The sequence below is a fragment of the Scyliorhinus canicula genome, chromosome 2, assembly GCF_902713615.1.
Source record: "Scyliorhinus canicula chromosome 2, sScyCan1.1, whole genome shotgun sequence".
In the NCBI taxonomy this organism is placed as follows: Eukaryota; Metazoa; Chordata; class Chondrichthyes; order Carcharhiniformes; family Scyliorhinidae; genus Scyliorhinus; species Scyliorhinus canicula.
Window position 1 is genome coordinate 197,587,186 of NC_052147.1, and position 14,382 is coordinate 197,601,567.

Below are 14,382 nucleotides of genomic sequence, written 5' to 3' on the forward strand. Positions count from 1 at the left end.
CCCAGGGTAAATCCTCAGCCTGAGCCCCTCCAGCCCAGCACAAGCCCCCCTGACCCCCCCCCCTCCCCCACCTCCCTTGAAGGAGTCTCCTAGCCACCTGTAGGCAATTGGAGAGAGGATATTCACCCTCTTGTCATCCCTCAGACTGCAAGCCGCCAGGAACCTGTTTTTGAATACTTACACAAACCACGCCTGCATGACTCTTCTCTGGGGTAGGGCGGGAGCAACATGAACCGCAGTAGAATTGGGATTCCAAATCGATATTAACATTCAAATGAATGATGACCACTTTGCATGTTCCCGCTGGCACGTAACATGGTGGACCGGGAGATGCCTGTCGCGAATTCCAATTTTGACCAGACATGGGATTTAGCGAATCCTGCAACTGGTGGGGGGCCCCGGAGAATCTCGGCCTATAACACTATGACTCTAATAATGCATGCCATGGAGAGTTGGTGCTGTAGTTCTCCTGGAAATTCTGCCATGTCATAAAAGAGACACACCAAGAAATATCTATGCCCTATGCACAGATTAAGCAAAACAAGGCACCTTGGCCATTCGTACATATGATCAATGGATGATTTCACAATCCATTGCTGATGCTCTGTCAGCAGGTCAAAGGTGCAATCTCTCAGCAATATATGATGCCAAATACAAGGAAAAGATAAATGAGGAAGGGAAGACAATATAAATTCATTTAAAGAGCAAGAATTACGTTTTTTAAAAATTGAAAATAAAACTTAGACTGGTTAAATATGAAAATGTTCAAATCAGTTGCCTTGGGCACCATGTTTAGATGATTTATCTTTGAATTCAGTAACTGAGGCCAGGATTTTCCAGGCAGGGAAAATCGCAGGTGAGATGGCCAAAAGTACAATGACTTACGATGGGAATTGTGGGGCAGAAAAATCCATTGCAGCTTGTCATGTCTACGAATAACATTTATTTGACTTACAGGAGTGGCACAAGTCCTCAATAGGCTTGATGGGAAACACTTTGATGACGATGATCAGCGACTTTTTGAGGTAAAGAAACCAATTAGTATTTTCTTACTGTGAGATCAGCCAAGTAACTTCCACTATTTTGATTTAAAATCAGAGAAACTCGTTGAAACTACAACTGTCAATAATTAAAATCCTGCAGAGATATTTTTGCAGCAAAATTACATTCTCAGGGGTTATCTAGATGTGGCAGGCTATTCAACCCATGTCATTTCATCCAGATATTTTAAACTTGCATTCACTCTGTAGCATTTAATCCAACACTTTTTTAAAAACTCATTTACGGGAGGTTTACATCACCGGTTAGGCCAGCATTTATTGCCCAAGTTGCCCTTGAGAAGGTGGTGGTGAATTGCCTTCTTGAACCGCTGCAGTCCTTGAGGTGTAGGTAGCTATGCTGTTAGGGAGAGAGTTCGAGGATGTTGCCCCAGCAACAGTGAAGGAATGGCAATATATTTCCAAGTCAGGATGGTGAGTGACATGGAGGGGAACTTCCAGGTGGTGGGGTTCACCGGTTTCTTCTGCTCTTGTCCTTTTAGATGGTAGAAACTTTGGTACTACAGTGCATCTTGTAGATGGTACACATGGCTGTCGCTGGTGGAGGGTTCCAATGTTTGTGGAAGGGGTAGCAATCAAATGGGCTGCTTTGTCCTGGATGGTGTCAATCTTCTTGAGTGTTGTTGGAGCTGCCTCATCCAGGCAAGTGGAGAGTAATCCATTACACTCCTGGCTTGTGCCTTGTATATGATGGACAGGGTTTGGGGAGTCAGGAGGTGAGTTACTTGCCATAGGATTTCTAGGTTTGACTTGCCCTAGTAAGGTAGTTAGTTCAGTTCAGTTTCTGATCAGTGGTAACCCAAGGATGTTGATTGTGGGGGATTCAGCAATGGTAATGCCATTGAATATCAATGGTTAGATCATCTCTTGTAGGTGATGGTCACTGCCTGGCACTTGTGTGGCACAAATGTAACTTCCCACTTGTCAGCCCGAGCCTGGATATTGCCCAGGTCTTGCTGCATTTGGACATGGACTATTTCATTAACTGAGGAGTTGCGACTGGTGTTGAACATTGTGCAGTCATCCGCAAGCATTCCCACTTCTGATCTTATGATGGAAGGGAGGTCATTGATGAAGCAGCTGAAGATGGTTGGGCCTAGGACACTACCCTGAGGAACTCCTGCAGTGATGTCCTGGAGGTTGAGATGATTGACCTCCAACCACCACAACCATCTTCCTTTGTGCCAGGTAAGACTCCAACCAGCAGAGAGTTTCCCCCCTGATTCCTATTAACTTCAGTTTAGCCAGGGCTCCTTGATGCCATACTCGGCCAAATGCTGCTGTGGCAATTGTTGTTTCTAGTCCGTCGCATTTAATGGGGAACAGCTGATCTCTGAGATTGATTGTTCAGTTCGCAAAATCAAATCTGTCTTATCAACTGTCCACTCTGAAAGAGCAGCTTCTCTGTTTGCATGTCAGCGTCTATGGCTGTGACAATAGATCCAACCATTCACTTTTAGCATCTATGATCAAGGTGATAACATCTCTACACTCAGGTTGCAAAGACTATTATTGGGTCCATTGAATGTTTACATCTGACTGGCTCTTCAAAGCTCAATTCTGACAACGACTTGGAAGTTTTTTCGTAGTGAAATTTGGCTTTCTGTTATTTCACTTTGATTTTGTCACTTCTGTTACTACTTCTGGCTTCAATACTATTTTAGTTGTTAAAAGAGTAGCCAAGTAGCCAGGGTGTGTAGTGATGTTAATCACTAGACTGGGCTACGTTCCATGCCTTCAGTAAGTGTGTTTTTCCACTGTAAGACTGCTTTGTGTACACCTGTTCAAGATCTACTCAATTTTTTGCTGATCCCTTTGGCACCGCTGTTTCAATCTTTCCATTTACCTGGATTTGGTTTGAAGATGATGCAGTGCTGAATTTCCCAATCATTAATGAAGTGCCTGAATTCTTCATTCATGAACTGAGAGCCATTGTTGCTCATCACAATGTCGGGAATGTCATGGCAACTGAAGTGTGCTTCCATGCACTCTCCATCTCACAATTATTGACATCAGCTGGTCTTACTCTCAGTAGTCTGAATAACAGTCAACTGTGACAAGATAATCTATATCAGTGAGACTGTGAACAGATCTACTCCAAGCTTCACTCTGTTGCCTGGGATGTCATGAGTTATCACGGCCTCTTTAACTTATTTAACTTGATGTTCAATTCAAGCAATGCACTAGCTGATATATCCCTCAGGGAGCAGCACAACATTTAACAATCGCCACACATTAGATTACAATTGCCGACTTTTAATAAAACCTGTCTCATCCTCCCCGATAACATGAGATATTGCTCCAGTCTCAGTGCCAGTCTCAGACAATACCTTGGCACTGACGTTCAATAAAGAAATAGACTGTTATGACCTGCATTCTACCATGTCCTTTATTAAAAGAAGTTAAATGGTTGCTTGCATCAGTGTCTAATTTAGGGAATCTCATGTTACCGAATCCTCGAACACCTCGGCCAGTAACGGTATAAATAGTCCTGCAAACCTATTATAAAATTCCACCGAGAACCCATCCGGCCCCTGGGCCTTACCCGTAGCAATTTCCCTATAGCTGTCACAACCTACTCCGCACCCAACGGCTCTTCCAACCCTTCACGCTCTTCCTTCTACATCTTGGGACACTCAAACTCCTCCAAGAAATCCATCATACCTGACACCCCCTCCTCCACCGACGTATAAAGGTTGTTATAAAATGCTTCAAACGTCCCCAATGACTTTGACCAGCACAGACACCAGCCCGCTACCCGAGTTTCGGACCTGAATAATCTCTTGGGAGACCACTCGCTGCCTCAACTGGCAAGCCAAAAGACAGCTGACATTCTCCTCATACAGGTACATAACCCCCCCCCCCCGAGTGCCACAACTAGCGCACCGCTTTATCTGTGGACAATAGGTCAAACTGCATCTGCAGCTTTTTCCGGCTAACTAGGAGATCTGGGGTTGGTCCCCCAGAGTATCTGCGATCTAGCTCCAAGATATAATCTACTAACCTTTGGCATTCCTCCCTTTCCTTCTTATCTATACGTGCTTTATGTGAGATTATCTCCCCTCTGTCCACTGCTTTCAAGGCCTCCCACAGAACCAAGGGGAGACCAACTCATCCTTATTATACCCCATATACTCATCTATCGCCCTTGATATACATCCGCAGAACCCCAGGTCTGCCAATAACCCCACATCCAGCTCCATGATGGATGCTGAATCGGACCCATCTCAAATGTCAGATCTACCAGCTGTGGAGCGTGATGTGCTTTCCTCACCCCAAACAAAAGAGACCTTTGCATCATAAAAAACTCAATCCGTGAGTATGTGCTGAAGAGAAAAAATAAAATTCCCTACCCCAGGATGTATAAACTTCCAGGATCCCCCCCCCCCCCCACCCCCATGATGTATAAACCACCAGGCACCCACCTACCCCTCCCCCTCCCCCCCATCTCCGGCATAAACCCTTGCTACCCCTGAAGGGGCAAACAACTTTATCTTCGACTGATCTAATCTGGGATTCAGGAGACTGTTCAAGTCCACCCCCCCCCCCCCCCCCCCCCCCCCCCAACCAACTGCTCCGTGGCCAAGTCTGGTATTACGCTCAGCAATCTCTTCATTAACGTTAAATCATGCCATTTTGGGGCGTACACATTCACCAACACCGCTGCTTACCTTCCAACATCCCAGTAACTATTGCGCACCTACCTCCCTGATCCGCCATGACCTACCTGCCTGAAAACAGACCTTTGATTAATTAAGACTGTCACACCCCTTGCCCTATTATCAAAGCCCAAGTGGAATACCTGGCTCACCCAGCCCTTCCGAAGCTTAGTCTGACCCCTCACCCGCAGGTGGGTCACCTGCAGAAGCACCACATCAGCCCTTAAAATCTTCAAATGAGAGAAATCGCTCGCTCGTTTCAGTAGGCCCCCCCAAACCCCTACCATGTCTCTCACCCACCCCCCCCCCTCCCCAAGTCAGCCATTTTCACTGTGAGGGATTATCCCCTCTATCTTCCAAATCCCTAATACCAGAGCCCACCCAAGATGGCCACCAGCCCCACCCATAAAGTGAGACAAAGAAAAAACCCAGTTCACTGTCAGAAATATACCCTTCCCTCTCCTGCCCCATCCGAGAAATCCCTCAGCCACCTCCCAATAAAAAATAATCTCTCTTCACCATTCCCTTCCCCTCACCATTCACACCTTCTAGGCTCATCAAAACCTGCCTAACAGGTCCAACAGGCTGTAGCCCCTACCCACCCCCCCCCACTTCACTCCCATTCACTAGCTGAACTCTGCCTCCTAGTGAGGTAGCCCCCACCAGGGCCCAGATCCAATGAACAAAGAAAAGAACAGTATCTCCCGCTTCGCTGCTGTCTCAAAACAGTGATTCTTGGAGTTGTGTGTTACACTCAGCCTCGCAGGGTGCAACACATCAAAAGGCACACTGCTCTTACATAGTGCCGACTTTGCCTTATTAAAGGCCACATACCTCATTGCCAGCGCTGCCCCGATATCCTGGTGGATCCAATTGTTGCTGCCTTCCCACCACACCTCATGATTTTCCTTGGCCCATTTCAGGACCCGCTCCTTCGTCAGGTAACTATGAAAGCACATCGTCCTTGGTGGCTCATTTTCCTGTGGCCTCTCCTGGAGTTATGATGTGGAGATGCCAGCGTTGGACTGGGGTGAGCACAGTAAGAAGTCTTACAACACCAGGTTAAAATCCAACCTGTTAAAGTTCACCTGAGGAAGGAGCAGTGCTCCAAAAGCTAGTGTTTGAAATAAACATGTTGGACTTTAACCTGGTGTTGTAAGACTTCTTACTCTGCTCACCTGGTGTGTTCGGCGGGCCCTGTCCAGTTCCAGGGAAGACATCTTTTCCTCCCCCCCATCAACTTTTCTGCACTGTATTTTTCTGTTATTCGTGAATCATCTCCATAGAAGCAGGTATTGGAATATTCAAAGCCATAATGGCTCTCACAACCATCGATATCCTGTACAGAGTTGAAGAGTGAAGTTTAAATGATTCTTGGCTGCTTTAGACAACTGTTGTCCCTCTGACTGCTCTCAAATTCCACTCAATTTCAACTGCACACTTCTGACATCATGTTCCATGTAACGGCTACTGCCTAAAACCTTTATTTATATAAAATGACGTCAGAGATCACATGAGTAAGGTGGGAAGGAAAGCAAAGGTCAATTAACTGAAGGGGAATTAGAGAATAGGGCCAGTAAGACTCAGAGGAAGAGCAGGCAGGGTGTGAACATAGAACATAGAGCATACAGTGTAGAAGGAGGCCATTCGGCCCATCGAGTCTGCACCAACCCACTTAAGTCCTCAAATCCACCCTATCCCTGTAACCCAATAGCCCCTCCTCACCTTTTTGGTCACTAAGGGAAATTTCGCATGGCCAATCCACCTAACCTGCACGTCTTTGGACTGTGGGAGGAAACCGGAGCACCCGGAGGAAACCCACGCAGAGAACGTGCAAACTCCATAGACAGTGACCCAGCGGGGAATCAAACCTGGGACCCTGGTGCTGTGAAGCCACCGTGCTATCCACTTGTGCTACCGTGCTGCCCCGGTAGTTGCTGATCAAAGAGGGTCTGGTGGACTGAAGTGCATTTGTTTCAATGCGAGAAGTGTAACAGGTAAGGCAGATAAACTTAGGGCTTGGATTAGTACTTGGAACTATGATGTTGTTGCCATTACAGAGACATGATTAAGGGAAGGATAGGATTGGCAGCTTCATGTTTCAGGATACAGATGTTTCAGGCGGGATAGAGGGGGATGTGAAAGGGGTGGGGGAGTTGCACTACTGGTTAGGGGAGAAATCACAGCTGTAGTGCGGGAGGACACCTAGAGGGCTCTTGCGGCGAGGCAATATGGGTAGAGCTTGTAGTGATCTCTGTATATGAATATACATGATTAGTGTATGTAAATGTAGTACAGTCAATTCAACACTAGATGTCTCACTATCAGATGGTACAAGAAAGACGTTCCCGCTCTTTCTAAGAGTGTGCTTCAGGAGAGTGAACAGACAAGACATAGATTATCTAGAGAGAGAGAAGTTATAAGTTATTTCATTATTACATTGTCTAGTTAGTTAGTTATCTTTACTGTACTTTATTTCTTTTACTAGTTGAATATTAAGTACAAAGGACTCACAGAATATTATTTATATTACTCATTAAATTAATTCATCTTTAAAAGAAGACTATTGTCTCTTTCATCAACTTGGCTGGTTCAAAGAGTAATATATATATTACGTAAAGTAATATAACAGAGCTCAGGAAAAGGAAGGGTGTAGTCACAACATTGGGGGCTTACTATAGGCCTCCCAACAGCCAGCGGGAGATAGAGGAACAGATATGTAGACAGATTTTGGCAAAGTGTAAAACTAACAAGGTTGTTGTGGTGGGTGATTCTAACTTCTCCGATATTGACTCGGACTCACTTAGTGCTAGGGGCATGCATGGGACAGAGTTGGTAAGGAGCATCCAGGAGGGCTTCTTGAAACAGTATGTAGATAGTCCAACTAGGGAAGGGGCTGCACTGGACCTGGTATTGGGGGAATGAGCCCGTCCAGGTTGTCGGCGTTTCATTGGGGGAGCAGTTCAGGAACAGTGACCACACTTCAGTGAGCTTTAAGGTACTGATGGATAAAGATAAGTATAGTCCTCAGGTGAAGGTGCTAAATTGGGGGAAGGCTAATTACAACAATATTAGTCAGGAACTGAAGAATGTAGATTGGGGGCTGATGATTGTGTGGAGCCAGAGGAAATGGGTGAGGTATTAAATGAGTACTTTGTGCCAATATTCACCAAAGAGAAGGACTAGTGGATGATGAGTCTGGGGAAGGGTGTGCAGATATTTTGAGTCATGTTGAAATCAAAAAGGAGGAGGTACTGAGGGTCTTGAAATATATTCCCCAGGGCCTGATGGGATATACCCCAGAATACTGAGAGAGACAAGGGAGGAAATTGTTGGGGCCTTGAGAGAAATCTTTGTATCCTGACTGACTACAGGGGAGGTCCAATTGGATTGGAGAATAGCCAATATTGTTCCTTTCTTTCAGAAGGGCAGCAAGGATAATCCAGGTAATTACGTGCCGGTGAGCCTTACATCAGTGGTAGGGAAATTATTCGAGAGGATTCTTCGAGACAGGATTTACTCCCACTTGGAAATCATTGGACGGATTAGCGAGAGGCAACATGGTTTCATGAAGAGGAGGTCGTGTCTCTTGAACTTGATTGAATTTTTCGAAGCAGTGAAGAAGATGATTGATGAAAGTAGGGCAGTGGATGTGGTTTTCAGTAAGGCCTTTGACAAGGTCCCTCATGGCAGACTGGTACAGAAAGTGAAGCTGCACAGGATCAGGGGTGAGCTGGCAAGGTGGATATAGAACTGGCTCGGTCAGAGAAGACAGAGAGTAGTAGTGGAAGAGTGCATTTCTGAATGAAGAGCTGTGATGGTATTCCTCAGTGATCAATGCTGGGACCCTTGCTGTTTGTAATATATATAAATGATTTAGGGAAAATGTAACTGGTTTGAATAGTAACCTTGTGGTTGAAGACTTGGGCAGAGATATGGCATGTGGAGTTTAATCCGGAAAAATGTGAGGTAATGCATTTTGGAAGGTCTGGTACAGATGGAACTATATAGTAAATGGCAGAACCCTTAAGAGTATTGATAGGCATAATGTCATTTCATTCTATGTGGATTTAGTTGTAGATTCCTGAAAAATTATGAGACTTATTATGGTCATTGAGCAACATTGTATAAAGACACACTTCATTCATAAGGGTGATGTTGTTGTCATCAATTCTATTTAGCAGTCACAGAATTGCAAAAATATTCACCATTAAACATAACAGCCGATATTTATAACCAAAGGCTTCTACTGTTCTTTCTCGGATCTAATTTTCTTTTCACCAGATCAATCTTTTAAAGACCCAGAAAATAACTTCTGTCTTCAAAATCTGCATTACAATTTTCAAGATTGGAATGGCCAGTGAAAGTCAGGTGGCTGGCAAACAAACAAGTAAAATGTATTGGAAAGACATTGTTCAATATATGGAGCAATGCTAGAAAATGATGCATGTTGATAAGCTCTAGGTTTATCTCCAATTATGGAATTGAATGCTATTTTACACAAGGGTGGTTCACTTTTTGCAGAAAAAAATCATCTAAAACATGGAAATGAAAAAGTCAAAGTATAACTTTAAAATTTAAAGTCATTATTAATGTGAGGTACTTAACAATGGAGAAATATTATACAGGTAGAACTTACATTCTTAAATTCTGATTCTGTTGAAACTTGTTTCAGGCATTTGTCATTTTCTGTGGCCTTGGTATCAACAACACCATAATGTATGATCAAGTGAATAAGTCCTGGGCAAAGCAATCCGTGGCTCTTGACGTGAGTATCTATATTGCTTCATACATTGTTCTAAATCAGGAGTCTTGTTTCCATCTATAACATAGTCACAATCATGGTACACTACAATCACATCAGGAAGCCCTTGTCATTCATGAAGGTAATGGAGTTGTGCAATATGTGGAAACTCCAGGGGTCAATCCTGCTGCTTACAGGTATCCAATGGAAAAATGATTAATGTATGTGCTGCAACAAACAAGGCGATGCAAGAATGAACTGCAGACTCAGTGATATTACTGATACACGTGTGGTAGCCAGAAGGAGCCAGAGGCAAAGAACCTCCAGCCGCAGTGACCTTGACTGAAACAGGCAATAAGATGTGGTGACAGATAGTTACTGGTCTTGTTGCGAGAAGCAATACAACACTGTGACAGTGTCCATAGGGAGGTGAGGTCTCTTTATGCATTGCAACTCAGAGAAATGTAGATATTCTGCTCTGGGTCCTACACCATTGATAGGGCAAAGATTTTTCCCAATAAGGCTCTTTCTAATTGGTCTCTCTCAAGCTGTGGCTATGTTTGTTCTATCCTTCTATTGTGGCTACTTTTCTTTCTCCTGCTCCTCTTGCCAGAGTGGCATTCTCAGAAGGACCACAATGAAGAAATAACTGAGGTAGTAGAGGTCCATTTAGAGTTCAGAGTGCTCGATAGAAACTGCAACCACTTTGAAACTGTCTAACGAACAAGAAAATCACAATCAATGTCAACAAAATGTGTCCACAAATTTATTTGCAGTTTCACTTGCGAGCAGATGAGTAACTCTTTGTCCTGGATTTTGCGCTTGTTGAGCGAGTGCCATCGGCAGGCCCGGATGCGGTCAGAGCTTTTGGATGCAATCAGACCCTGTGGTGATATAACCACTGTAGTGATGTGTACTTGCAGTAGGGGGATGTATGCCTATACCTGTAATACAGGTTCCTCCAGTAAGCCCCTGCCGGCTAGCTCCGCCCACAGGGAGCTTGTGTATAAATATGCGTGTGAGTCACTCAGACCCTAGTCTACAGTTGCTGATGGAGGAATAGCATCGCACAACAATAGAGCCTCTATTGTACTTGTCTCTTGTCTTTGAGTATAATTGTTAGTGCCACAATTTATTGCTGTGCGATGCTATTCCTGAAACTGAAAGGAATGCTGCTCACTGTATCTGCACTGCAAATTCAAACACCTAACTGCAGACCTCATTGGACCTCAGCCCTCAGAAGTCTATTTTTATTTTATATCACCCCAGATGTTTTATCCCATTCTGGAACATGTTTGTTGTGAAAACATGGAAGTCACCTGACCCGTCCGCAGTGGACGGGTCACATAAAATCACCACCAATTGCCTCTTTAATTTCTTCACGCTTTGGAATGGGATAATGTTCCCTTTTAATGTTGTCATTTAGATATTTTGTATCTATACATATTCGAAGATCCCATTTCGGTTTCTTTACACACATCATCGAACTGACCCAGTCAGTGGGCTCGATCACTTTTTTAAAAATAAACATTTTCTTGAGTTATTTTTTGGTATTATAACAACAACACAATAAACAATGTACATGAATCTATAAGCAAAATGCAAAAGCTGTCTCCCTCCCTTACCGGTCCCACCTTTATTAATCCTCGACTCCAAGCTAAACTGACCCCCACCCCACTTCTGCTGACGATTAATTTTCCACGAAGAAGACAACAAAAGTTTGCCGCCTCCGGGCGAACCTTAACAGTGACCCTCTCAAGGCGAACTTGATTTTCTCCAAACAGAGAAAGCTAGCCATGTCCGATAGCCAGGTCTCCGACTTCGGGGGCTTTGAGTCCCTCCATGCTAATAGTATCCGTCTCCGGGCTACCAGAGAAGTAAAGGCCAGAACGTCTGCCTCTTTCTCCTCCTGGATTCCCGGGTCTTCCGACGTCCCGAAAATCGCCACCTCTGGACTCAATGCCACCCTTGTTTTTAACACCGTGGACATGACATCTGCAAACCCCTGCCAAGATCCCCGAAGCTTCAGACATGTCCAAAACATGTGGACATGGTTCGCTGGTGCTCCCGCACATTTTGCACACATCTGTCTTCCACCCCAAGTATTTGCTCATCCGGGCCACTGTCATGTGAGCCCGGTGAACGACCTTAAATTGTATCAGGTTGAGCCTGGCACATGTTGCGGACTTGTTGACTCTACTCAACGCGTCCGCCCATAGACCATCCTCTATCTCTACTCCCAGCTCCTTCTCCCACCTGCACTTCAGCTCCTCGGTCTGCGTCTCCTCTGACCCCATAAGTTCCTTGTAAATGTCCAAGACGCTCCCTTCCCCTACCCACCCTCTGGGAACTACCCTGTCCTGAATCCCCCTTAGTGGTAGGAGCGGGAAAGTTGACACCTGTTTACGTAGAAAGTCCCGCACCTGCAGATACCTGAATTTGTTTTCCCTCGCCAACCCAAGCTTCTCTTCCAGCACCCTCATACTCAGAAAGCTCCCCTCTATAAACATATCTCCCATCCTCTCAATCCCTGCTCTCCGCCATATCCGGAACCTCCCATCCATACTTACCAGGGCAAACCGGTGATTATTACAGATTGGGGACCAGACCTATGCTCCCTCTGCTCCCACATGTCTCCTCCATTGTCCCCCCCCCCCCTGCCGGACCAGCCCCTTTCAGCCCCTTAAGGCTCTCAGAGTAATTGCCAATGGCTCTATAGCTAGCACGAATAACAGTGGGGAGAGGGGGCACCTCTGCCTCATCCCCCGGTGCAGTCTAAAATAGTCCAAGGTTGTCCTGTTCATCTGTACACTTGCCACAGGAGGCTGATACAGCAACCTGACCCAGTCAATAAAACCCCACCCAAATCCGAACCATCCCAGTACCTCCCACAGATAATCCCATTCTACCCGATCAAAAGCCTTTTCTGCATCCATTGCGATCACTACCTCCACCTCCCTACCTTCCGGGGGCATCATGATCATGTTTAACAACCTTCTTACATTGGCCACCAACTGCCTTCCCTTAACAAACCCCGTCTGGTCCTCCCCAATAACGTCTGGAACACAATCCTCAATCCTGGAGGACAAAACTTTGGCCAGCAGTTTGGCGTCCACATTCAACAGGGATATCGGCCTGTAGGACCCACACAGCTCCGGGTTCTTGTCCCGCTTCAGAATCAGTGAAATCGTGGCCTGTGACATCGTCGGAGCAGCACCCCTCTTTCCCTTGCCTCATTGAACATCCTCATCAACACCAGCCCCAATATCCCAGATAACGTTTTATGAAACTCCACTGGGTACCCGTTCGGCCCCGGGGCTTTACCCACCTGCATGGCCTCCTGACCCTCCACTATCTCTTCCAACCCGATCGGGGCCCCCAGCCCTTCTACCAGCTCCCCGTCCACCTTTGGGAAGTTCAGCCCCTCCAAGAAGTGCCTCATCCCCTCCGGCCCCGTAGGGGGTTCCGACCTGTACAGCCTACTGTAGAAATCCCTAAACGCCTTATTCACCCCTGCTGAATCTCCAACCAGGTTCCCATCTCTGTCATTTACTTTCCCTATCTCCGTGGCTGCCTCTCTCTTTCTAAGCCCCTGTGCAAGCATTCTGCTGGCCTTCCCTCCATACTCATAGATTTCCCCCCCTCGCCTTTCTCAGCTGCTCCACCGCCCTCCCTGTGGTTAACAAGTCGAACCCCACCTGTAGCCTCTGCCGTTCCCTTAAAAGCCCTGCCTGTGGGGTCTCCGCATACCTCCTATTGATCTGTAGTATCTCCTTAACCAGTCGGTCCGTCTCTGCCCTGTCCACCTTCTCCCTATGGACCCGTATCGAAATCAGCTCCCCTCTGACCACCGCCTTCAGTGCTTCCCAGACCACTGCTGCTGAAATTTCTCCCGTGTCGTTGACCTGCAGGTAGTTCTGAATACATTACCTCAGCCGCTCACACACCCCTTCGTCAACTCAAAGTCCCACATCTAACCTCCATTGCGGGCGCTGGTTACTGTCTTTACTAACCTGCAGGTCAACCCAGTGCGGAGCACGGTCTGAGATTGTGATCGCCGAGTCCACCACCTCTGCCAGCAAGGCCCTGCTCAAAATAAAGAAATCAATCTGGGAGTACACTTTATGCACGTGTGAGTAGAAGACGAACTCCTCCACCCTCGGCTGCCCAAATCTGCATGGATCCACCACCCCCCCCCCCCATCAGCTCCATGAACCCTTTTAGTTCCTTTGCCATTGCTGGCACCCTGCCCGTTTTCGAGGTTAACCGGTCTAAGCCAAGGTCAATAACTGTGTTGAAGTCTCCTCCCGTGACCAACCTGTGCGAGTCCAGGTCCGGTATCTTCCCCAGCATCCTCTTTATAAACTCCACATCATCCCAATTTGGCGCATACACATTTACTAATACCACCTGCACCCCCTCCAGTTTCCCACTGACCATAATGTACCAACGTCCCACATCCAAAACTATTCTATCCGCCTCAAACACCACCCACTTATTGATCAGGATCGCGACCCCTCTAATCTTTGAATCTAGTCCCGAGTGAAAGACCTGACTGACCCAGCCTTTCCTCAATCTAATCTGGTCAGTTACTCTAAGGTGCGTCTCCTGCAACATTACCACGTCCGCCTTCAGTTCCCTAAAATGCGCGAACACACGTGCCCGCTTGACCGGCCCATTTAACCCTTGAACATTCCAGGTGATCAGCCTAGTTGGGGGGCTCATTGCACCCCCCCCCCCCCCGCTTCGCTGATCAGCCATCCCCTTTTTTGGGCCCGTCTCCAGCCCATGCTCCGTGCCATCACCGGCCCGCCCCCAGGCAGCCTCCGCCCCCAACCTCCTCTCTGTCCCTTAACCCAAGTCCCTCCCTCGTCAGCAGAATATTTACCCCCCTCCCCCTAGTAACACTCTGTAACCCAAC

General features: G+C 46.5%; 1 protein-coding gene across 4 annotated transcripts in view; it reads left to right on the plus strand.

Annotated features, from left to right (window-relative positions):
- The window catches only part of LOC119961865 (dual 3',5'-cyclic-AMP and -GMP phosphodiesterase 11A-like), a 536,876-nt gene that overhangs the window by 312,429 nt on the left and 210,065 nt on the right, over positions 1 to 14,382 (plus strand). For all 4 annotated transcript variants that reach the window (XM_038789314.1, XM_038789315.1, XM_038789316.1 and 1 more), the window contains 2 exons: positions 958 to 1,025; positions 9,393 to 9,485. In XM_038789314.1, the coding sequence (XP_038645242.1) occupies positions 958 to 1,025; positions 9,393 to 9,485 (161 nt within the window). The remainder of the gene's footprint in view (positions 1 to 957; positions 1,026 to 9,392; positions 9,486 to 14,382) is intronic.